Source organism: Lagopus muta, chromosome 19 (assembly GCF_023343835.1).
Source record: "Lagopus muta isolate bLagMut1 chromosome 19, bLagMut1 primary, whole genome shotgun sequence".
NCBI lineage: Eukaryota > Metazoa > Chordata > Aves > Galliformes > Phasianidae > Lagopus > Lagopus muta.
The window spans coordinates 5,374,041-5,398,920 of record NC_064451.1 but is presented as its reverse complement, the minus strand read 5'-3'; the positions used below and the strand labels follow the sequence as shown (position 1 = coordinate 5,398,920).

The window sequence follows — 24,880 nt, the reverse complement described above, 5'->3', positions numbered from 1 at the left end:
TCATTCACAGCTGCTGCTGGGAAGGTGGTTGTTTCCAAACACACTTGGCTAGCAACTGAAAATCCATCTGAAATAGGTGGTGTTCAGGAAAAAGATACCTTATTCTGTAAGGGAAACCCATTCAAATCAACCCCCCAACCCCCTTCTTTGTGTTTTATTTTTAATGTAAAGAGAATTCAGGGTTTTCACTAGAGAGCATCTCATTTTGAGCACAGAATCATAGGATCTCCCAGGTTGAAAAAGACCTCTCAGATCCCCAACCCCAACCCACCCCCTCCCCCATGCCCACTGACATCCCTCAGTGCCACATCTCCAAAGCTCTGGAGCACCCCCAGGGATGGTGACCCCACCATTCCCCAGGCAGTTGTGCCACTGCAGCACCACTCCTTCCAAGAAGGAATGTTCTCTAACACCCAACTTGAACCTCCTCAGCACAACATGAGGCCATCACCTCTCGTCCTGTCGCTGCTACACGGGAGCAGGTATCCATCCATCTATATCTCTCTCAAAAGAAAACCATCAGATAGTTCTTCCCTCTTGTTTAAGGAGCCTCTCCAGATGACGAAGCTGAGCTGTTCTGAAGAACGTTGTGTAATCAGTAGGAAAACGAAACAAAGACAAGGTAACACAGCCAGCCTACTGCAGCTGCTGTCTGTAAGGCCATGTCCCTTACTCAGGGGGAGCCCTGCTTGGGAAGCAGCAATCCAGACAAACACTGTTTGCACGCATTCCCATACCCTTCCCCTGTGTTACTGAGGTCATTCATACCATCACTTCTCATTTCCAGTAATCTTCTTCCAAGCAATTTAGCATGCCATCTTCTCCACTCCCCATCTTACATACATGTGCTGACTCCAGAAGCCACTCGAGTTCACACGCACGACAGCAAACCACAGCTTCCCTGTTTATGGATTGCATTGTAAAAAAGCACTCCCAACAGCAAAGCAGGGCATGGGGAGTGCCAGCAGGCAATCACACAAACTAGGAGACAACCACAGTGGCCACAGGAGCAGTTTGGCCTCAGGAGCCCCCCAGCCCTTCCCCCTTCCAGGCACATTCCTATTTTGAGGCTGAGACATTTCCAGAAAGAGGAAAACCAAACCACCACCCCCACATAACGCCCCCGAAAAAGCGAACAAAGGACATAAATATCTTCTCTTCCCATAAGTTTAAACAAGGAAGTAGTGAGGGCTCAGACAAAACTGGGAAATCAGCCCTTTTCCCTTCTTCTCCTCGCCCCCCCCCCCCCTTTCTAAGAGCTCTTGTGCAGACTGTTCACACTTTCTCCTGCTCTGGAGGAAAACTGTGCTTGTGGCCAACCCCAGCACCATGGTACAGACTCATGGTACAGCACTGGAACACCGAGAGCCCTGCAGCAGACAAAGCCCCAGTGTTCCAACTGCCTTGCTGAGCAGCAGAGCTACCCACGCTTCCTCTGCAGTGAGGTTCCCATTGATGCTGATCAGAGCTCCTGATTCCCCACAGCCAGCTCCAGCATCTCAGCACGCTCACTAGGAACAAGGACTACATGTTTAAACTGTGTTAAACTGTCCATTAGTATCTACTTAAAAAAGCACCAATACTCAAATATTTTTCCCAAACAGTCCTTTTTCTGAAGTTACCAAAAGCCTCAGAAACAGAAGAGTTCCCTACTGAGAGCACTCTCACTGTTATCCACAGTCTGACACAAGTTACTTTCTTTGTGAGTTTTCTACCTATTGGTTTTTGGTGTGGTCAGACTAGAGAACTGTATGTAACAAATCTAAATCATAGCTGCAGTAACACTGGGTCTTCACTCTATGCTTTAGTGAGCTACACAGAAAATTTGGAGTTATCTGGATTGCATTTTTCCCAGCAAAAACATCAGTTCTTCACTCCAACGCTCCTTTCCATCCCCATACTCCCGTTCCCTAGGAATCCAACATGCACCACCGGTTCTCTGATGGCTGCTTTCATTCTTCCCTTTTGCTCAGTGACTTGAGGTGCTGATGACCCCTTGCCAGAAGGAAGCCCCAGTCCAAGAGAGCCTTAGATGACAGGAAGCATTTTGTCCACTCCTTTCTTAGCTCAGCTCTTCCAAGCATCCCATTAAAAACTCAGTGCCAATAAACTGTGGCACAGAGCAGCGCCTTCCACCACCCCAGCTCTGTGTCACTGAAGTAGGTATAATGTCACTGTGGTCAAACAGCCTCAAAGGAAGCAAGGGAAGGCAGGACACAAGAGAAATACCTTTCTCTGTATCAAATGAGTTGCACAGAAACTCAAACCATCTTTGAAAGTTACAGGCTGCTACCAGCAGCTGGCTGAAGGCACCATTCCTATAGCAACAGGCAGCATTCTCCACTGCCTTCAGTTCCTATCTTTCTCCTAGGGAAGGAGAGAGCAAGATGCACGCTGAAAAGCCAGCGGAGTTTCTACAAGCAGACAATCAATGCTCCAACAGCCTGTATTGGCAATGTAAATTGTTTCAACCCTTTGTTAAAGCGATGGTAAAGTGTAAGGCAGTCCAGGCCTCAGCAGAATCTCTGTACATCTACTTTGTTCTTATTCATAAAGAAATGTCATAACCCACACGGGCTGAAGCGATGAGTAAAGCAGCAATCCCACACAACAGCAGCAATCACTAACATCTGTCTTCCCAGAAGTGAGGCGGCCAGGGGCGAAGCGCCTTCACACACAGCCAAATTAAAGAAAGCAGACATAAAAGGAAAACGCAAATTAAAAAGTTAAACTTTTATTCTGTTAAAGTGTCCAGTCTTACACATCTCTCAGAGAAAACAATAGCAGCCTTCGGTGCTTACGGTGGAGGTGCTGCTGATCAGCTGCCCGAGCAACCCCGCATACAGAGCGAATGTCAGAAGTATTACACCAAGCACAGGTCCTGCATGCCAAACCACAACCCTGCGAGCGCATCTACAGAGCGGCAGGGAGCCACGTCCAAGCTGTGAGTAGTGCCTTACTTAAATGGATGCATCTGGCAGCTGTAGATGACTCAGGCCCGTTAGCCCCCTTCTCATTAAGTTCAGCCTGGAAAAATTCTCCCTATTGTCCAATGAACTTCCTTTAAAGGAGAGATAGGAAAGAATGGAAGGGTATTTCCAGATGTTCCAAATTAAGCCTTTGTGTGAATGCACGCAGAGCTCACCTTAGTTTTTGGGGTCCAACAGTTCAAGCGTAGTTACTTCTGAAAAGGGATTTCAGATGAGATTTCTGGAGGATTTCACACTACCACCAACATTTTAACATTCATCTAACACTGCAGCTGGAGGGATGGAAAGGGTTCAAATCTGACACTACTCTTGTCCAGCTCTGCTTCGAGCACTGTTACAATGCAGATAGGACAGGAAAACATTTTGGCACGTTTTTATTAAGACTACAGAATCCACTGTGTGGCCAAACAGCAGTAAAAAAATAAATCATTTTTTAAATGCAATAAAAGGAAACAAATCCAAACAAAATCTAAATGATAGTTTTCCCATTTAGCATTCACACAGCCTTATTGAGGGCAGCATTTCAGAGCAGATGATGCTACCGCTTATGGTACAACCTTGATCTTCAGTGAGAAAAGTCACACCAACATCTAAGAAATCTCTCCATGCTCTCCACAAACAAAAAGAGAAGAACCAGAGGGAACAGCTGGCTTCAGGCAAAGATAACACTGCACTAAAAGGAACAATGCCTCGGTGGAGAGTTCACCTTAATGTGCCTCTAGAGAAGGCACAGCTATCAAGGAAGAAACAATTCCTCCCCTGAAGGACTGAAAATAAATCGAGAAATCAAATCATGAAAGTCCCTTTCTGAAATGGAAAAAGGTAAGGAAGGGAAATGATGTCACAACTGTTAAATGGCATCCTGGGGTGCATTAAAAAGAGCATGGCCAGCGGGGCAAGGGAGGTGATCCTCCCCCTCTAACTCTGCCCTAGTGAGGCCTCACCTGGAGCACTGGATCCAGTTCTGGCCTCCCTGGTACAAAAAGGACAGGGATCTCCTGGAAAGACTCCAGCAGAGGCCACAGAGATGATAGAGATCCTGGAGCACCTCTCAAGTGAAAGGCTGAATGAGCTGGGCCTGTTCAGCCTTGAGAAAAGACAACTCAGAGGGAATCTGATCAACATCTACATCTATCTAAGGTGTGGGGGCAAAGGGACAAGGACAGACCCTTCCCAGCTGTGCGTGGTGATAGGACAAGGGGAGACAGCCACAAACTGAAGCATGGGAAGTTCCACACAAACATGTGCAAGAACTCCTTCACAGTGAGGGTAACAGAGCACTGGACAGGCTGCCCAGGGAGGGGAATGTCCTTCGCTGGGGACATTCAAGCAAAGGCACCTGAATGCCTGCCTGTGCAACCTGGTCCTGGGAGCCTGCTGTGCAGGGGGGTGGATTAGTTGACCTCTAGAGGTCCCTTCCAGCCCCTACAGTTCTGTGATTCTATGAAATCAGTAACAGTTTTTACGTATCATCTCCTGCAAAGGATGTGTCATTGTTCTGAAATTCCTAGAATCCTGTTAGAAAAAGAAGAGGGCTTCGGTGTGGTTCAGCAACAGAAAGCCACTTCATACTATTTGTGGTAACGACACCAAGCATCTGCTTTAATTAAATTGAAATTAGCTAAGTGGAGTGTAGAAATGGTAATAAGAGAAATAAAAAATGAGGTAGGACATTCAAGAAGTGACAATTAATACCAAAGAACAGCACATCACGACAGATACCTGTAACAGCTTGCATTGGGCTTACATTTCACCATTCAGACTGATGGAGTGACTTAATTCCCACTGCTGAGTTAACTAGGGACCAAAACAAGGTCAGAAAACAACTCCAAAGAAAAACTTCATCTAACATTCCAGTGCATAGTTTCAGAGATACAGCAAATTTTAACACATTTAATAGGTTTGGCACCACCCACCTTACAGGTGGTTCAAATAATCCATTGTAACTTAGTACTTTTTGGGGCAGTTGGGAGTGAAAGGTAGAATTCTGTTTACTAACCTCCAGTCCTAGCATGGGGTCAGCATGCTCAAGACCAACAGGGGGTCCAAGAATTCATTCAGCTCAGCAGTGCTATTAAGGAAACTGTTTTAATTCAAGTTGTTTTGTGATTTAGCAGCTAATAAATCTGTTTTGCTACCAACTAGAGTGCTTTGAAAAGACAGGTCAGGACAAGAAGACACTGACCTGCTGATTGTCTGCATAAGGTGAGCTTTTCTTCCTGAACGTGCAGATTTATGTCAGAAAAAGCAAAGCTTCAGTTTGACAGAGATTGAAAGAAAAATTATGATATACACTGACTGAACACTTGCAAATGAGGAAGAATTGTTGATGTAAGCCCATCCCTCAGACTGAGCAATCCAGGCAGGTATGGGAAGTTGAGTGAATCACCCTGCTGTGGGGTGAGCTTTACAGGAAGTCCGAGCTGTAAATGTGTTCAGGACCTCACGTTTTAGACCCTATCATTTAAGTTTTAAAGCTTCCTCCATTTCATCACATGAAACTGATACTATGAAATCACTATCTCTTCCATGGAAGACCAAGAAGCACACATCAGGAGCAGGTAAATATTGCTGTCTTCCAGAATGGCAATATATTTTTGTGCCACCTGCGTTTCTGGTACAAGAAGCTATCAAACTACTTAGCTTTCTGAGTGACAGCTTTGAGATACCTCAAGCTCTAACAGCCAAGACTGAAAAACTGAGCTTTGAATATTGAAAAAGGAGCAAAAAAGCTAGTGTTTCCATGCATGATCAATACTGGCCTGTCTTAAAATTGCTTTGTAGACCTCAGGCATAGGGCAGTTTCTACTCAGCAAGCAGCAGAAGTATAGCTGTCATTTGATAAGAAGTTAGAGGCTCACTTCTAGCACAATAGCCTATTGTCCACTTCTCCTATGGATTCGGCACTGAGATACATAGCAGAGCTCAGGAGATGTGCAAGCTTCTAGAAGCACTGCAGCATAAAAGCAGGAGCTGCTTATAGAAACTTTTGGCCTAGCTGCACAAAGCTTAGTTGTATAAGTGACATCATACCTCGAATCAAGAGTTAAAGCATTCATCTGCAATGACCTAGACACACAGGAGAAAACTGTTCCTGTAAGCTAGGTTAAAATCCTACGAGGTACATTGCCCTTCAGCCCTGTCTAGCCTAAAACACACATGCTGTAAACAGATTACCCAGTGGCCTTGAATACAACACAGACTTCAAGTCCCTCAATTCAATTGCCATTACTCTCCAGCAATCTTTTGGCACAGAGTAAGGAAGAAAACGAGGTTTCCTTTGCCATCCAAACAGCCCCTAAAGCCACCATGAGAAAGTGCCTGGAAAACAGTACTGCTGTAACTAAGCCTAAAGCCATTCCTGCCTTACCCAAGCAGCAGTAAGTTTACCTTACAATTCCTGTCCCACCAATTCAAAATGCTTGTGTGCATGAATCCAATCCAAAATGCATCAGCACCAACACTCCTGAGCACCAGTGCTTGCTCTGATGCAGTGCATTTTGGATTAATGCTTCCCATCAATTTGGCAGTGGCTCCAACTCTAACATAATTTGAACACTAACTCTGTTAGAAACAGTGCCTTGCCTTCCAGATAAAGAAAATTATATTATTCCTCTGGACTGTTTAAAGCTTAACAGTGAACTAAGGGAGGCAGAATTTACATCTTCCTTAAAAGCAGTTTTATAAACAGATTTCCTAGATTTTAATACAGCTTTATTGAAGCATCTGAACATCAACAAATCCAGAGCCCAGTTAACATTGTTCATGGTTTCAGCATGTTTAGTGTGTATATTTCATATCTTACATCTCATGAGAAAAGCCATAGCGCCCTATTGCACCAACATCCAAGGGATCATCAGGGTTTGCTAAGCCAGCACTCTCACTGGCAGTTTGTCAGGAACTGCTTCAGAGATGGCTGCAGCTTCCTCCCTTTGTGCACACAGGAAGCCTCCAAACATTTCATGCCTGTTTGCAGCACTCCACCTTGGAGACAAACCTGTTGGCTCGATGCGGAGCATTACAATCAGGACCTGCAGCCTGTGAGCCTCCTGTTCCTTCTGATGGAAAATGGCAGACTTTGGGTGTATTGGAGACACACCTTCACCACTCCACCTCGAGACATGAGTAGCAGCAGCTATCACAGGTTATCTACCCCGTGCAGGGTTTTGTCAAGCAATACCAAACAGGTCAGACTTGTTTCAATAAAGATTGCTCTGTTCAAGGGATCAGTCCTCAGAGGATTCTCATACTGCTCCTTAACAACAGGGGAATGAAACAGGGAAGAATAGGACAGGTTACTTTTCCAGCACCAAGTTCAATCAGCGTCAGCCTCTTACTTAAGAGGTTAACAGGAACTGACAGCTGCTGAAGGGTGAAAGACAACAAGAAAACAATTAAGCTGCTCTGTAGATTTTGTTCCTAAAAAATAAAAAATTGGCAACAAATCTAACAGTTTTTTGGGCAGAGGAAAACTGAGTTATTCCTCTTTACTATAAACACTGCCAACCCCAGGGGACACCTTGACACACTGGTTTTACATCTGCGTTTGTTACGTGACAGAGCATCGGGAACTTAAAAGCAGCTTGAAAACTTTAAAAGCCAAGATCATGAAGCAACTCAATGCTTCTGGGAGAACAGATGAGGCAGACCAACTGCTTTTAATCCAGATCTTTTGTATTACCCAGATCATTTGTATTCTAGCCATTTCAGAACAGGCTAAAGGCCTGGAATTATTTTGGTTAGAGCCTCCAATGCATCAGTTGGAGAAGAGGATGCTATGTGATCAACTCATTAGCACAAGTGACTTGAAACTGCTAGAAAGTGCAATCTCTAATGCACAGATGGAGTTCTGGAGGGAGAACTCCTTCCCCAGGGGAAGAAGACAGGGTGTCAAACACAAGGGAGAGAAGACAATTTGTAACAAAAAACACATTCCTCCATCCAAATTGATGTCTGAGATAAATTTACCCCCCAAAATCCCAATGCCAGCATCTAGGTAGAATAATCAACTCTCTCCTATCCCTAGCACTCTGTGGGGCCTCACTTACTGAATTGCTGATTTGGAGGGGAATAGTACCAGGTGTCACAGACAAGGAGGTACAGGAAGTTTCCTAGACTCTTGATCATTGCTTGCAGGACACTCATTCCCTGACACTATAATCCCCATTCGAAGCAAGGCAGCAATCCCCACGTTTCCTTTTCTCCTCCATCCAAAGGAGGTCATCTCTTTTCCAGCACCACCCACTTCACTCCACTTCCTGTCCAAAACAGCAGCAACATCTCTTACTCCCACTGGCCCTTGCTCAGGAGCCATCTAACCTGTCTTGATCCTCATCCTGATCCCAAGCTTTCCACAATCCTGCACCCGAGGCAAGAAGTAGCCTCAGAGTCGTCACTGTTCAGGGACTCCTTGGCTAGTTCGATAGTGATTGGAGAAGAGGAAGGGGAGGACCTGGGAGAAAGGGGACTGGAATGGCCTTGTGTTTCCTTCTTGTTGGTCAGTGGTTCCTCCCCGTCTTTCGGGGGCTCAGGCTTGCTCTTTGTCTGCCCTCCACAGCCGCTCTTTGACTTCCAAGGGCAGCGTGTTGAACAAGTCCTCCTCCACCACAAGCCCGCTGCGTTTCAGCAGAGGACACTCTCCCAGCTCCACTGGCAGGCACTCCAAGCGGTTCCCTCGCAGCTCTATCTGTGATAGGTTTGTCAGCTCTCCAACACGGGATGGGAGTGACTGCAGCACATTGTTTCCCAGGTTCAAGGTTCTCAGCTTCCTGCACTGGAACAGCTCTGGCGGGAGAGTCTCAATCTAAAGAAAAAAAAAATCAATTACAGATGAAGTCACCTAATAGCACACCCACTCATAAGACAATAACAAGGTCACACATCTCACTGTCCTTCCTTAAGTGAGCTCCTGCAGTAAGGACTCGCATAGCATGAAGCCTCCCAAACAGCTCTGCCATTGGCCATTCTTACCTAGCTCCTCTCAGAGCACCACCGTGCCAGCAGATGTCAACTACTTGGTACCTCTCAGCTTTGAGAACTTACTGTATCAACCTTTTTAAATCTTGTTCTTCACATCTCACAGGAAAGCTAAAAGCCTTCTTGTATACTTTCATTATGTATAAGATTACCTGGAGCAGACACTACATGAATACAACTGTCAGGCACTGAGAATTGAGAGCACTCCATCATTTCTGTCGGGTTTGGTATTGTTGCAGGGACTTGATAGGCTTCCAATTACAAAGTTCATTTGAGTTTTTTTTTGACAGTACAACAAAAAATGAAGTCACCACCTGTTAGCTCTCCCACCATTGCCTTCAAGTCACTAATTGAACAAGTCTAATTGCTATTACTCCAGTACTCCTTTCAGTGAATTTCTAAGAAAACAATATAGGTAAGGTTTAACAAGCACTAGGCCAGGAATTAAGGGCAGCAATTCAATACTCTCCACTAAATTCAAAGCCTCATCACGCAGATTACTGTATGTTGCCTTTATACACGATCATGTCTCTTTTTTAACCTTGAATTATGCATGACACTGCTAAATTGAACTGTAATCAATTCTGAATGAAGTCCAACCAAAAGCAGGGACAAGACCAATTAAAAACAGCCAAATTCAGCCACTGTTGTTGGTGCTGTCAAGCGTTACGTGAACAGCAACATGCAATCAGATGATCACAGAAAGGGTGAGGTTGGAAGGGACCACTTGGGATCATATAGACCAAATACCCTGCTCACAGACTTCTGAAAATAAAACTTATTTAAGGGACAAGTATTGGTTTAGGAAGGAAGCAATGTGCTATAATGTGGCCTGCTTCCCAAAATGGTACACTGGTACCAGCCAACTCCAGCAGCTCCTATTTGCTAAGATTGCTGAGCTAAGAGAGGACATTTGAGGTAACTCCTGGCCTTGGGAAATGCCTGCCTACCAGCCCTTGTGTTCCTTGCTGCCACTGTTTCCTGCATAACCAGGCTCAGAGCCCCAGGATGACAGTGCTTTGCCTGGCACCTGCAGGGGAATAAGCAGCTTTGCTGTTTCACTGGGTTCACATCACTTTCTGCTTCCAAACCCAGTGGAACAGAGGATGCTCCACAACTTTCCTGTTGCATCAGGAAATCATTACTTTCACACAGTACAACAGGTTGTGTCAAACAGTGCTGCAGAGAACAGAGCTGTCTCTAACTCCTCTTCCTCCAAGACAAGCTCCATCCCAGGACTACAGAGGATACACCACAGATCAACTCTCAGGAAGTTGTAGCAGCAAGGTTCCCAGAAGACAAATGGCACAGAATTACCTGGGTTCTGAACAGCACAAGCAGTTAAAACTTTCTTCCTTCTGCTTGAACACCAACCTCAGAAAACAGCCCTCTCAGCCACATTCATCCTGAGAAAATATTCTGGCTTTCAATGGTATGAAATGTGTGCATACCATGAAGTCCTAAGCTTAAGCCACCCATACAGAAGGATGCACACACCCAGAAGCCACTGATCAGATCTGTCTGTGCTTCATACATTCTGGTAGAGCCTTCTGCAACTTCAGCAAAGAGAGTGAATGAAAGCCTCAGCAAGTCCTTCAGCTCAGCACAGCCTGTGTGATCACAGGTTGATCTTTGACACCTGGTAAATGAGGCTTCCTTCCTATGCATTTGTAATCCCAAGAAGAGTAACAAACACATCGGAAAACACATGGGACAGTTTGTTTCAAGCAATTAAGCCCCTTCCGACCCAAGGGTAACCAGGTAACAAAGCAGCATAGCACACTTGGTCATCTCCCTTGTGACCTGCCTTGCACTTAAGCCAAGTCTAAGTCTTAACTGTCCAAGTCCACCTGGGATTGTACAAGAAAACCCACAGCCATTGCACTGAGGCACAGAAAGGTGCCACACTTCCTTCCCTCTAAGTCAAGTCTGATGGCCAGTTGACAAACCTGGCTTAACCCACTCTTTCCAGAGAAAGCACACTATAGAAGACAGTTTTATTTCCTCTAACATAACCTTTCTGGAGCAAGACAACACATTTTAAATGTGACAGATTAAGAATCATGTTTCTTAAGTCTGTAACATAGAGCTTCTCACACAAAATGTATGTTACAAGACTGAACTACAGAGCATTCCCAGAAATAAGTAGTACTGCATGAAAACTGTGAGCTGCACACATGCACATGCTAGATGGCTGCTGTCACTGTGTATGTACTCAGCTGAAGTACAATGAATAGTACTACATTAAGAGTACTTTCTTAGGTCTCCATTTTAAGACCAAAGCTGGTGTCAATCTAGGCAAAACAAGCTTCCAGCTGCAGAGAAACAAGCATCAGGCAGGCTTTAGGAAACAGTCTGTAACTGCTACTTAAAAGCAATTTCCCTGAAAGAAAAGGGATGCTACAAAACAAGAGCTGTTCAACAGAAGGAAAGAACTTCCTCTGGAGTTATCTGCCTTAGATAAAGCCATCAGAAAAAAACTGAAGCTTCAGAATTTAAATAGAACAGCAGTGCCAGGAATATTTCACACACCACTGTAACACATTTAATCCCACAGATAACAGACACACCAGAATTACCTGTGCTCACAGAGGAACACTCAGGCTCCTGCTCACTTACCCTGTTGGCTGTCACAGCTAGGTTCTGCAGGTTTTGAAGAAGTCCTACATCTGGTGGTATGGAAGTCAAGTTGTTGTGGCTGAGATCCAAATACCGAAGTTTTCTGCAATAGAAGAGCTGGGTAGGAATCTTTTCTATCTTGTTACGATTCAGGTAAAGGCGCTCTAAATTGGTGAGGTTGCCTATTTGCATGGGGATGTAGGCAATGTGGTTGTACCACAATTTAAGGCAAGTGAGACGATGTAAGTGCTGGAAGCTGATGATTTCCTCAATGGTCTTGAGGTTATTGTCCTTCAGGTCTATCTCTTGCAGATTGTGGAGGCTAAAGATGGAGTGAGGAATGCGCTCCAAGTCGCAACGGATCAGCTCCAGCTCTGTCAGGTTGACCATTTTCTTAAGGCTGTTGAGAACAATGAGCTTGGTGCCCTCGTTGTTAATGGAAAGCTTCTGAAGATGCACACCAACATCTGTCACCACCTGTGGCAGCTTGGTGAGGTTACTCTTCAACCTCAACACCTTTAGCCTCTTCAGCTCCCTCAATCCATCTATTACAATGTACCGGTTGTTTTCAGCACTCAGATTCCCTGTCAGATGAAGCTCTTCTAGTGTCTTCAGGCTATAAATCCAAAGAGGGATCTCCTTGATGTCTGTGAACTTGATGTGGAGAGATTTCAAATTCTCCCTCAAGAAGGCCAGGGCTGGAGCCTCAATTTTGGCAGCGGTGTGGTAAAGCCATAGTTCCTTAAGGCTGGTGAGCTGAGCAATGCTTGGGGGAATGGTGACATCAGGGATAAGCTCCAGCTTCAAGACCTCCAGCTCTATGAGGTCAAAGACCGTGTCAGGAATGCCACTCAACATGAACAGATGCAGTTCCAGCTTATCCTGAGAGTTCTTTGTGATCCTCTGCCGCAGCTTCTCCAAAGTCCACTCATTGTTGAGGTTCAGCTGCCGCAGCTTGTTCTCACTCACCTCCGACAGAAAGACAGCAAAGCGCTTGGAATACAGGGGGTCATACTGATCAATCAAATGGAGCATAAAAGCAAAGTCATTTTTCACATCAGGAATGTCACTGTAACTGCTTTCCTCACGGATAGACTCAAAGGAGTACTTCTTGAGTGATCGCCTCAGCATCCACCAGAGCGTGTACATGCAGATCAAGCCATAGACTACCACCAAGCTGATGTAGAAAGATGCCAAGATTTTGAAGAGAGTGGCCAAAGGATGAGCACAGCGATACATCCTGTAGCCAGTCAAGCTCTCAATGTCCACCTTACAGTCAACATCAAATGTTATGTTGTTGACGTAATAAACAGTATAGCAGATGATAAGAATGAACTTGATTACTTTGATGATGGTCTGCCTCATGTAGAGGCGATACACTATATCTCCCTCTTCCACATGCGTACGGAACTTCTTCACTTTTTCAAAGAGTGCTTTGGCCTGTTCACCTTCCTTCTTGTCCAAAACACCTGTCTCAGATCGGTCCACGATTCCTTGTTCAATTCGAGACTTTGTTCTCTGCAGCATGGGAACAGTGGCTTCCACATCCTCACTGACCGTGGAAGATTTCTTGTCCATGGAGCCATTCATTTTCCCAAATGCTGGCTTGGTATCGCTCTCTTCCACCACTGTCTCAGATAATGCCCTTGTTGTCCATGGAGAGTCAAAACACTTAAGCAAAATAGACACAAAATGCTCCAGCTTGGAGCTGGTCCTTGGAAATTTGAACCAGAAGTTGCTACAAGCCAGGAAGATAAGAGTATGTAGCAGCACCAGATAAGGAAAATACTTGGCAAACCAGTGAAGGCGGTTCTCATAACACACCGCATCCACATAGTTATACTGGTGCCGGTCCAAATCATATTGGATCCCTGTGGGCCCTGTATCAGCAGAGGGAACAAGACTAGAGTTATAGTAAATACGCTCTGGGGTTACAGCTGTCCAACCTCTGACAGTGTCATTGCAAGAGTCTTTGGTAATCCATTTACAGGGCAAACAAATCATTTTGTCCTGGGTGACCTGAAGAGTCCCTCCAAACACTGCAATCATCAGCATCACTATGGAAATGTAGTCCGTGAATACGTCCCACCATGGCTTCAGGATGCGGTATGCTGGCTGAGTGTCAGCAAAGTATCGCAATTCAGTGACTGGAATCATGATTCACCACCTGAAAGGAAAACAGAAGCAAGCATTACTAAAACTCTTTTGTTCTGCTCTTCTAGAGGGTATCGGGAAACTCGCATTTTAAGTGCTGGCAAAGCAGGACTGAATTAAGCCCTAGTTTCAAGTTACTTGGATACAAACAAGTGAGACTACCTGAGCAAGGCACCTGGTTACAGCTGAGGCTGTAAAGCTATTGTGGTGGTGCTCACCCTCACAGGCGAGTCGCTGGAAGGCATCAGGACTGGTGCTTGTCATTAGCAGTCTGCAGGTGAAAAATTCACACTGAAAGAAGGCTTCCAGGACCAACTTTAACTCCTATGACAGATGAGTAATGGGAAGCTTTCAGCTTTACCTGGGGATATCATTTCAGGGACAAAGGAATTTGACAGCGTTATTAGAGAAAATCCACACAGAGTTATCATGTGTTTGTTACTCTGAGCTAAGAAATAACTCTACATCTGTGCCTCTCCAATTGCAGAGGCAAGGAAGAGGATTTAAGAGCATTAGTTATATTTCCTAGAACCACTACATTGACGCAACCCATATCTGATTAAGAAAACTGGAAAAGAACAAAAAGTTGTTTGATATCATCCCTTTTCCTTCCACAGGAAGAAGTTCTGGCTCTCCACCTCAGCATCAACTTCCCAAAGAAACAGTACTTGCCAACAGTACTGTACAACAGCTCCCTTCTGAAATCCTGTAACAGCTGCTCTTTGTTTTCTTCACTTTAGAAGTATAGGAAAGGGGAAGCATACTTAATATAAAAATTCACTTCCCTGACCAGCCACTCCCACTTAGAGTTCATCTCAGCTGGGATTTAAGAGTCACAAAGGAAATGAAAAGGTTCTGGGAAGGGAGACCTCATGGCAGAACTTGTTCTGTCCTTCAGAGTTCCAGAAGGAAAAAGCCATAGAAAACCCATAAGCCTGACAGATCCGTACAAACTCACAAAGCATTCCCTGTATCTGACAGGTGACACAAGTGAAGTGCATGAAGTCATTATAACTTGTTCTAATGACACTGAAAAAGCAGTAATATCACACCATACTTGCTAGCAGTGTTCAGGCACCAGACAAGCACAAGTCTTTGTCGTTTTGAGACTCTCATCAACTCAACTGTAACAGAAGAAGAACAAAAGCTCAATCCTGTCTCCACAGTCCATAAGGCAGCATCCATACAGGCAGTCCTGACAAGCCCCAGGGGCTGCAGGCTTGATAGCAGCTTTTTATACACCACTGGCTGAAGCCAAGCAGAGTGACCACACCATCTGCTTTTGTAGAATATGAGTTTGTATTTAAAATTAACTTCCAGCCCAGAACTGCAAAGGAAGCCCCTCCTAACATGAACTCAAGAAGCACCACATTCCCTAGAGACTCTAAATTGAGAACACTATTCCCTGGTTTGTCGCTCACAACAATAAATGGTAAAATGCCAGCTTTGACTTACAGCTATTTGGGAAGACTGCTAGAGGTAGGCTGAAAGATGACAGCTATTCCTAAAGAAGCATTTGCCTTCTGCCCAACCAAGTTCAGTTATTGAAGAGTGTGAGAGCCAGGGCAGGATAGCTGACATGCCATAGCACGAGGAAAAACAAAGATATGCACCCTCCCCAGCACGCTCTGCATCCCTTCCACTGTAATCAGAGGAAAGTCCTGCACTTCTCCAGTCCAAGCAAGAGAAAGCCCACAAAGCTTTGTAAAAGGAGAACACCAAGAGTTACTGCAGCCATCTGCTGGAACAGTTAACTATGTCATGGCTCAGCTTCTTAAATTTATCAATGCTTACAGGAAAGCACAGCTTCTGCTCTACCAGACTAACAGCTCAGGACCCCTCTGAGAGCAGCACACCACCCTAAGGGTCCACAGAGGTCCAGTGGCAGTCTCCCAGCCCGTGCACACTCTCCTAAAACTCCTGCCAAGTGTGATGCACAGCTTCTGTTGTTACTCCTTCCAAACTACATCTAAGAGGCAACGAACACTGCTGTACCCCTCACTGCTCTCCCATAGTGCTATGTAGGATCCTGATTCCTCTTTTCCTTCAGGAGCATGCAGTGAGAACTCTGGTGCTGTTCATCAAAGAACTGCTCCCTACTTAAATTTCCTACCCCTCCCATCTTACACTGAGGGAAACAGACACTCATCTCCTTTCTTTCTCTTGTCTAGATACCACTTGTCCCCAGAGATCCTTTCTTCTTTCCTCCAGTGCTTCTTCACTCCAGGCAGGGAAGCTTTTGCAGGAATTGGGTCCTTCATAGCTGCCCACAGAAAGGTTATGAAATAGAGAGGAACTTCTCAGGAAGCAGAGTCTCGTGGTTAAGGCATTTTCCAGACTTGAGCCAAGTCTAAGAAATACCTCATTGCTTTTTTGCAACAAACGAACCCTGTGTTTACTTTGATTTGTATCTCAAAATAGCTAGGAAGGAAAGCAAAAAAAATTAGGGCAACAGGCTCCCTAATTCTATTTACTGGCCACATGGGATAGGAAATCTGCCTTTACATTGTGCAGTTACAAGACAGCTAACAAATGATCTGTTTGAACGTCCCACGATAGCCTATTACAGCTCCATACCAGCATTTAAACCCTGGCATGGTGGAGCAGGAAATCCCCTGCCCTCCAGTAACAATGATAGGGTCACTGCGTGAAGAAAAGGACATTCTCACAAGTTCCCACTCCTCCTGGCAGCTGTGGAAGCCCTGTTCAAGTCCCAGATGAGAAGCAGTAAAACAAGAGGTCATTTTACAGAAGCTGTAGCCCCCCAGGTCTTATCTAATCTTATTTGCAGCATCTGTGGTAAAAAGGAAAACTGACCACCAAAAAACTTGGGAAACCAAGGGGAAAAGCTACAGCCCTCCTCAACCAGATTTCCCATGTGTGCAATCCATTCCAGTTCCTGACAGACCCGATGACTGTTCTGCAGCAAAACAAGCATCATTATTTTATAGACCCCATTTCATAATCGTTTTAAAACGCCGTTCTGGTTGCAACACTCCCTTCTGGATTCAGGCAGGCAGTTTTGCTGCTGGGGTTGATGACAGCAGACTAACCTCAAGAAGTCAGATTCTCAGGGCTTATCTCTGCTACCGATGCTGCCCTGCATGATAGGATTCTTCCTGTAGGAACCAGGGGTCCAACCACTATACAGAAACCAAGAGGGCACCTGGAAGCCAGACTCTCCCCCCAAGTACACAGGCAGCAGAACAGAGATATTTAGGAGGAAGACATTGTTCTGGCACTGCAGTAGAGCAGGTTTGGGGAAGAAAAGTCTCAGCTCCTTCAGATACACGTCAAGTTGCACACCCTTCCAGCTGGGGCTCAGAAACTGGCAATTTGCTCACAGTTAACTCCACCAAATGGGAGACACTGATACTGAGATTTTGAAAGAGTGCTTCATTCAAGTTTAAAGGTTGAATTAAATCTGTATGAGCCAACAGGTGGGAACATCATAGTTCAAGCCCCATCCACTTATCGGAAGCATAAGGAAGTTTTCCAAAGGTATAATTAATTAGGCAAGCTTTGGGAATTGCACACAAAAGAAATCTTACAAGTGTGTATCTGCCTCAAAGGTGTTTCAGCTTTCACATCCCATGCCAATTTACCATGTAACTGAGCAGTCTCCTACTTCTTACTTTAGAAGTGCCATTACATTTGAGGGTTTCAGTTGCACCGAAGCAGCACTGTGCTGCAATTCACATCCAGTGTAGAACACGCAGAGTAGTTGGAGCCTGTACAGGTAAAGACCCGTGTGCTGAAGTCTCACTGCCATACAGCAAGACCATAATATATCTATCAATTCAGCCCACAAATACAATCCTAAAATCTCTGCAATATCCACATTTAGGTACTGCACATCCCTTCAGTGCCTGCAGATTTACCCAGACCCATGCTGGCATGCAACTACAGACTCTGCTAATCAGGCAACCTCAGGAAGGAAGGCAGAGCCCAATTAGTACAAACAAGTCAGGCCATCGTGGCCATCCTGCATCACCTGCCAAGCACCTTCCTGCCATGTGCAGTGTGAATATTAATGAATATTAAGTGTTATTAGGCACACCTGGAAGAAAAAATAACTTAGAAGAACAGGGACACCCTGAGCACAACACATCTAAATAATAAAATCATTCAGAAACAAGAATAAACTTACCCAGCTAACAAAAACCTTGTACTGTAGCATGTACCTTAACCAATAAAGACCAGAGTCAAGAGCATGAATCCTTTTCGCAAGACGTAAGACTCCTGTGGTATTTAAGATCAAGGAATGAACAGAGCAACTGCAAGAACACAAACATCCTCTGATTTGAAGAATTTCCCTATTAAAACCAACAATAATCTAAACATGCAAAGGCAGAATTATTGCTGACAGATGCTTGGCTGAGCTGTGCTTGAAATTCCTGCCTGTACCTGCTGACCAGCATACCCAGCTAGAGACAAAGTGAACAGAAACATCATTGTTTAGTTTCACTGGCTGGTATGTCATCAGCTTGACTCATCATCTGCTGAATACTTTATCCATCCTCCTCTTCCCTTTCTTCCTTCTGTTGACCATTCTGCTGCAAACAGAGCTACTGGCAGAACAGGACTACATGCAAGATCTCATGACATGTCCAAGAATTTCCTCAGTTTCTATCACTTACTTCCAGGGCCTCTTCTTGAAAGCAAAGAAATCCTCACCTTTAGTGGGATGCAGCACCTAAGGGAGGCAATCTCATAATACAAATTTAAATAGCTAGACAAGGATTTATTGCATGTTGGACACTTGCAAACCTCTGTTTGTGTCACACATTCTTAAATCTCAGTGGCTTTTAAGATTGTAGATTGCAAAGCAGCAGTCAAGCACTGTTGAGAGTTTCTTACCTCTCAGAAGCCCAGAGAACAAGGGAGGTGTCTGTGTGCTGACAATATCAGAGGTAGACAAGGAAAAAGAAAAACGACTTCGTGCTCTTAAGACTACAGCCCTGATTTTGACGAGCTGCAACATGTTACCATAAGCTTTCAAAACAGCAATGCCTCTCTCCCCAGCATGCTGCCACCTGAAACACTAGAGAAGGGCAGAACACAGAGCTCTTTGTTCAAACACCAGGAAATGTAAAGAGCTTTGCAAGTCAGAAGTGGGAATGCAATTTGTGTTCCCTCCCCCTTGTTTATTAGGCTCAGAATTGAAAGCAAAAGGAGGAGGTTAAAACAGAGCTGCTTTCAGTCACTCCTCAGAAAACCTTCCAAACAGGGACAGCCACATGATCAACTGGAAAAGCCCAAGATGTCAGACAGAATAAGGCTCAGTGATTTTGTTCCTCGCTGTTTGCAGAAGTAAACAGCAAGGAAACCAGGTGCCAGAGTCCCAAACAACAACCAGTCATCTTTACATCTGGGTCTGTCTGCAAGATGCTTTCTGCGACAGAGAAGCAAACACAAAGTTTAAAGGACTGCACGTTACTCAGACTGGCAGATGGAAGAGTGCAACAGTGGCAGCCAACACTTACACTCTTCACCTGTCGGACAGCCAACAAACTGAACACAGAGTAAATTACGTTGGTTTTCATATAACCACCAGCTGTGTGCAACATTCAGCCCCACCCAAGCCACAAGATACAGGAGAATGAAGCAAATTAACGAGGTAACACCTGTACTGAAGCTCATGAAAAAACTCACCTACACTACAGACAGAACTTTTACCATCTCTACAGCTACCTTTTAATTGACTCTTCCGATCAAATGCAAGACTGACATTCTTAGCAAAGTGCAATAGCTCCTGTTTACTATCACACCAGCAAGCCTGTCCTAACAAGCACAGGGCAGAACATCAGCACAATCAGAGCAATCTACACTGGAGTCCTGGTTGGCCTGCCTGTTTTCTGCAAGGTTTCACCCCAGCTGCTCAGAAGCGAACACTCTGAAGTTATCAGCATCAGTGATGCTTGGATCAGGGAGCAGGTCAGTGTGGGATTGCTATGGAAACTCAAATGCTATCAGGTGACTTGCCACAGTGATGCAAACCAGAGAAAAAGTCTGTGTCAGCTTATAAATTATGAATGTGTGTGGTCACAGGTTTGCTATCCAAAATTAATTTCCTTTGCCATAGAAAAGATGCTTCAAGGACAAGGCATTGGAGCTTGTCTTTGAAAAGTATGATGGCTTTATTCCAATGGGACACTACAAAACACTTGCAAGTGGTTGAGTCGTTATTAACTACTTAAGATTAAGACAGACAACAAGAGTGTTAACTTGGAACAAGCAGAACAGCTTCAAGCACTCCCTCAGCTGCAGAAGTCTATTCAGCATTTAATTCCAGCATTGGAAAGTGATACAAAAAGGGGTAAACAATTATCTTCAATTAAGACTGAAATGGTGGGCAGAGCAGAGCTTTGACATTTCTAACAAGAGATTGAGAAATCACAACACTAAACTCAAAGCCAAGACTTTTTAGCAAGGATCATCACAATTTATTGTTAACAAACTGACAACATCTACAAATTTATTAGCTTGAAAACAGCTGTGGCAACACCCAGAGAGATGAACCAAAGATGAAAGAGGATTTCAACAAGAGCAAAGTAAGACTTCAGCCATCAGCACAATAGTATTTTGCCTCAGTGTGACAAAAGAGAAACAAGCATATATCCACCTGCTTATTCCTGACCCTGCAACCTTGTCTTCTGCACCATGAGCTTCAAAACAATGACTGTGACTTTCATCTCAGGACATTTTCTGATTGTATTCTCTGGTTGATAAGAGAGAGGCAATAAAGCCACAACTCTAAAGGCGAATCTGTTAACTAGTCCAGTGCACAAACTTGGCACAGAGGAGCTTTATACTGCCTGGTAATTTTACAGCAAACATTAACAAAACCTAGTATAGGAGGTAAAAGCACTATTATTCCAGCAGGGTGGTTCTGACTGAATAGCTTCTAGAGTCAAATGCAGTTCAACAGCAGCAGGAGGGCCATATATAATCCAGATATATAAACCAACTGTGTGCCATTTGCAGTAAAAAATGCATGCAAAACAGCTTAGAGAAAAAGCTGCCTGGAAGCATTCAAGATATTCTCCTCAAACAAGAGACTGTTAAATGCCAGTTCAGCAATAGCACACATCCTAAACCAAGGCTATTTTTGAAAACACTTACTTGGAAAAACATGCAGGAAGGAGGCTTGCTACACTGCAACAAAGTAAGTTTGTATTTAATCTTTACCAAAACAGTGGCAGACATCCCAGCATGAAGAAGCCCCACATAAAACATGTAGAAACCCTTCCCTTCTTCACTCCACCACCACTCACACCACTTCGCTGTGCTTTCCTAGACACCAGCAAGGCTCAATTTAACTTCAGTGACTTTCACTTCCCTTTTAAATACTCAACTGAACAAAATCCTCCTTCAGAACATGGAAGAATTCACGAAGGCCTGTAGTTAGGATTGTACACAGCAACACAATAGCTTACATTTGAATTCCATGACTTTTTAAAATGAAGTCAGAGCACCCTAAGCCAGGAGCTGCCTTTCTGAACATCTGCAGCATTTATGAGAATGCAGTAACTCAAAGCATTTGGGAAGTCATCACTGAAAGACTTCAGGCACTCCACATTTTAAACATAGAAGCATTAGATTTTAACACATGGCTTCTGGTATATCTTAAGGAGTTATTTATGCACATTCCCTTTGACCTACATAAATAAAGTTACGGTTTCCAAGTACCATGCATGATCAGCACAACAAAGCAAATCCTTGAACTGTCAGAACACAAACCTGCACTTCCCCACTGCTCACAATTTGACCCATCCGGGCTGCATCTCATCCTGCAGATAAGCAGGGCACTCCGCACTTCCTTTCATCACTATTCTAGCAGAGACCCAAAGAGACAAAGCTTCCAACTACCAATCCTCACCGTTGCCTAAGTGCCACCCACAAGGGCAGCAAGTCAGTGCTCTCCTTAGTTAACCACAGAAAAAAAATGTTTATGAGATGTTTACATAGCAATACAAACATCACCCTGCTGGAAACTGAAGAATATTGACCAAAATAAACAGAGAGCATACAGCCTTAAAGTACTTTTTTTAATGAAAGTAGTCAGGGTCTATATGGCCAGGAGTTAGATGCAGGGGTAAATGCAACAGTTCAGTTTTACATCGGACAACAAATTACTTCACTCTTTTTTCCCTCCACCTTAAAACTTAGGGCTCACAGCTGTAAATAAGCATATCACCACTCTCCCTGATCCACCACCTTTCCTCCTTGCTCTTTCATCTTATCACTGCCTCGCGTTTTGCAACTATTTTTAAGCAGTGCTCTCGTGATTTCATTTGTGTCTTTAGCACACCACTCCCACCCTGGCCTGCAGCCCTTACCCTGCAGTTGGGTTCTGCTATCTGCACTTCAGTTCTCTGTGCTGGAAGTGGATGATGTTCCTGCGTGCTGGATCCTGAGCAGGTGCTGAAGCGTTGCATTCCCCACACGCCATGGGAACAGCTTCCCTGAAATCAAGCAGAGATTATCAGCAGAGAGAACGAAGATCACAGAGGAACCACGTTATGTAAAAGTTTCAGAAAGGATGTCGGAGATTTCTAAGGAACAAACTAGATGGTCATTGGGAACTAAGAAGAGTCGCTGATAGCCAGAAAGATTTTAGAAGCTCTAAGTACATTTTCAAAGAAGAAGCAAATCTCCACCATTTGTTCCAGAAGCTATCACAAAGCAGGTGTTGCAAACCCATTTAAAGGAGACTCCGAGTTTCTCTATTGCAACCAAACTAATAAAGATAGATTAACCTCCTGGAGGAAAGATCTAAAATGCATCAGGACTCTGAAAACACACATCCCTCATCATTTCACACTCAAGCAAATACCCCCAACTCTTCACATCTACCAACATGAATCTTTTTAAAGCAGTGGCAATTTAGCACCATCAACAAGAACTACAACAGCTTTTTCTCCTTGCTTCCTGCACATCAACACAGGGAAGCAGACAAGGGAGCAAGCCCTGGCTCTGAAGGATCCCTCAAGCCTCAAAGTCAGGGGGGACTGCAGAACTTCAGAAAGCATTTTGTCAACAAGAAGCACGGGGAAAAAAGCACTGGAAAAGGAAGAGACATCACTAGAACAAAACATATTGGTTAAGATGTTCAACCCAAGAACACGTTGGGATCAGCCAACGCCAGCATCAGGGTTGGCAGACTCAGAAGCAACCTGCTCACAACCAAAGCCTTTCCACTCGAGCCATGCCAAACTGCTGCAAAGGAACAAGCTAAAGGAGAGGACTCGCTGACCTTCTCCCCCACCCTGCCCTCCTCTCAGGGCTCAGCACCGCCCCAAACCACGGCACGACACACCCGCACACTGACAGCGCATCGCCCCTATCTGCCCACCACCAACCTGCCGCACCCCAGGCTTTGGGGAAAAAACAGACATCGAGACAGAACGAGACGGAAAGAAAGTTAATTCAGGAAACCTGCCGGCTTTAAGCTGCCCTCAGGAACAAGCACAGATCGCACCTCCTCGCCAAGGGGCTGCCGGCAGCGCAGGGGCGGCCCGGCCGCGCCCCACACAGCCAGGGCCGCCTCCCTCGGCAGCGCAGTGACGGCGGGCACACGAAGGAAATGAATTACTGCTCGGTCAGTCAGCGAGTCCTCCCCGCCCGCCCGTCAGGGCTGCAGCCCGTCAGAACCCCTTCCCGCCCGCTGCCCTCTCACAGCCGCCCCCTTCCCACAGGGGCGGCCCCACCCGGGCGCCCTCCGCTCTGAGAGCAGTGCAGCGGGAGGCAGACAGGCCGCAGCCCATCCCCGCCCGCACCCACCTGTCCGCACCGACCCTCTTCAGCCCCCACCCTCCCTCGCGCCGGCTCGGGCTCCTTTTGTCCGCACCGAGGCGGCCCCACCCCGGAACTGACCTCACCCGCCCGGCATAGGCGGCCACCAGGGGAGCGCCCGCCGCCGCCTCTAGCGAGGAGCGAAAAAGGGCGCCGCCATCTTGGAGGCGGACACAAGGGGGAAGGGCGCGCCGCCATCTTTACGTAGGGCGAGGCCGCGCAGAGTGGGGCAGAATTTATGTGTCCGGATATACCGACGAGAGAGAGGGAGGGAGGGAAAGTGAAGGTGCGGACGCCATCTTGGTGCAGGGCAGAGCGCAACATGGTGAAGTCTTAAAGGGGCAGCCACCCAGAGCTGAGGGGCTGGGCTGGGGGGAGTAGGAGGACAGTGCCCTCGCCTGCTGTGGCAGTACGATGGGTTCCAGAATTCCTTTTTTTTCCCTAAATAAAGAGATTTACCTTTTCATTAAGTTTTTTTTTTTTGTTTGTTTGTTTGTTTGTTTGTGGATATGAGTGGTATCAATATCAAAGCTATTTAGCAGTAAGAGAACAAATACAATTTAAATAGCATAATTTACCACTTTTCCTTTTAGAACCAACTTATGCAAAGTAAAATGTGCTGAAAACCCAATTCTTGATCTCTAACTACTGTCCACCAAATGAAGACCACTAAAAACGTGGCATTTCTTTCCTCACCGCAGGAAGAGTGACACAGTGGTGCTGTGAGGATTTATCCAGGAGCAGTTCTGTGGGACCTGAGAAAAACAGGACAATCCTCCTGTGGTTATTTTCATTCAGCTGACTCATTTGTCCAGCACTGTTCTTTTAAAAATTCATAAAGGATGCTTCAAAGGCATTCATTATAATGTCATTAGTGCACAAGAAGCAGCACGGGGCACTTAAGTGCAGCCAATTTGGACTGGTGGATACCAGTGGCTGCTGCTACGGTAAAATAAGCACAACTGTGGCTTTCTAGGAACGTGATGGGTCTCAGTCCCACAGCAGTGGGATTTCTCCTGCCAGTGTTGGAGATGCTCACAAGCTCAGGGCAACAGTGGGGTTTTGGCAAACATGACATTCATGACATGACATATGGCAAACATATCCCTGTTCCCCTGTGCCCTGGTGCTATCCCAGGGCCCAGCCAGCCCACCAACCTGACAGAGATGAGCCTGCTTTCTGTCAGCAGGGCTTTCTGCTGGTATGGCCCTTCTCCAGGGTCTAACCTGGGGTCCAACAAATACAGACAATCTCAGCAGGAGGGATGGAGCCCCCAACCGCCTCAGGATGTGCTGTGTAAATCCTCATGGCAACAAACACAAGCTGCCACTTGTTTGTTTCAG

General features: G+C 45.4%; 1 protein-coding gene across 3 annotated transcripts; it reads right to left on the bottom strand.

Moving 5' to 3' along the window:
* Nucleotides 1-7,411: 7,411 nt before the first annotated feature.
* On the bottom strand, nt 7,412-23,749 carry LRRC8A (leucine rich repeat containing 8 VRAC subunit A). 3 transcript variants are annotated; one of them, XM_048965976.1, is made up of 5 exons: nt 23,619-23,749; nt 22,082-22,207; nt 13,958-14,100; nt 11,586-13,752; nt 7,412-8,793 (listed from the first exon to the last, which is right to left on the bottom strand). In XM_048965976.1, the coding sequence occupies exons 4-5, from the start codon at nt 13,740-13,742 to the stop codon at nt 8,518-8,520; spliced, it is 2,433 nt and encodes an 810-aa protein (XP_048821933.1). In that variant the 5' UTR covers nt 13,743-13,752; nt 13,958-14,100; nt 22,082-22,207; nt 23,619-23,749; the 3' UTR covers nt 7,412-8,517. The 3 variants fall into 3 exon arrangements, with proteins under 3 accessions (XP_048821933.1, XP_048821931.1, XP_048821932.1); XM_048965974.1 differs by lacking the exon at nt 13,958-14,100; XM_048965975.1 differs by lacking the exons at nt 13,958-14,100; nt 23,619-23,749 and adding an exon at nt 23,526-23,604.
* Between the last annotated feature and the right edge of the window lie 1,131 nt (nt 23,750-24,880).

Bases quoted from the DNA above. Each gene is read 5' to 3' on its own strand.
- LRRC8A (XM_048965976.1), bottom strand. From the start codon at position 13,742: ATGATTCCAGTCACTGAATTGCGATACTTTGCTGACACTCAGCCAGCA. The intron at 8,794-11,585 runs GTAAGTGAGCAG...TTTTTTCTTTAG, and splicing joins TAGCTGTGACAGCCAACAGG to ATTGAGACTCTCCCGCCAGA.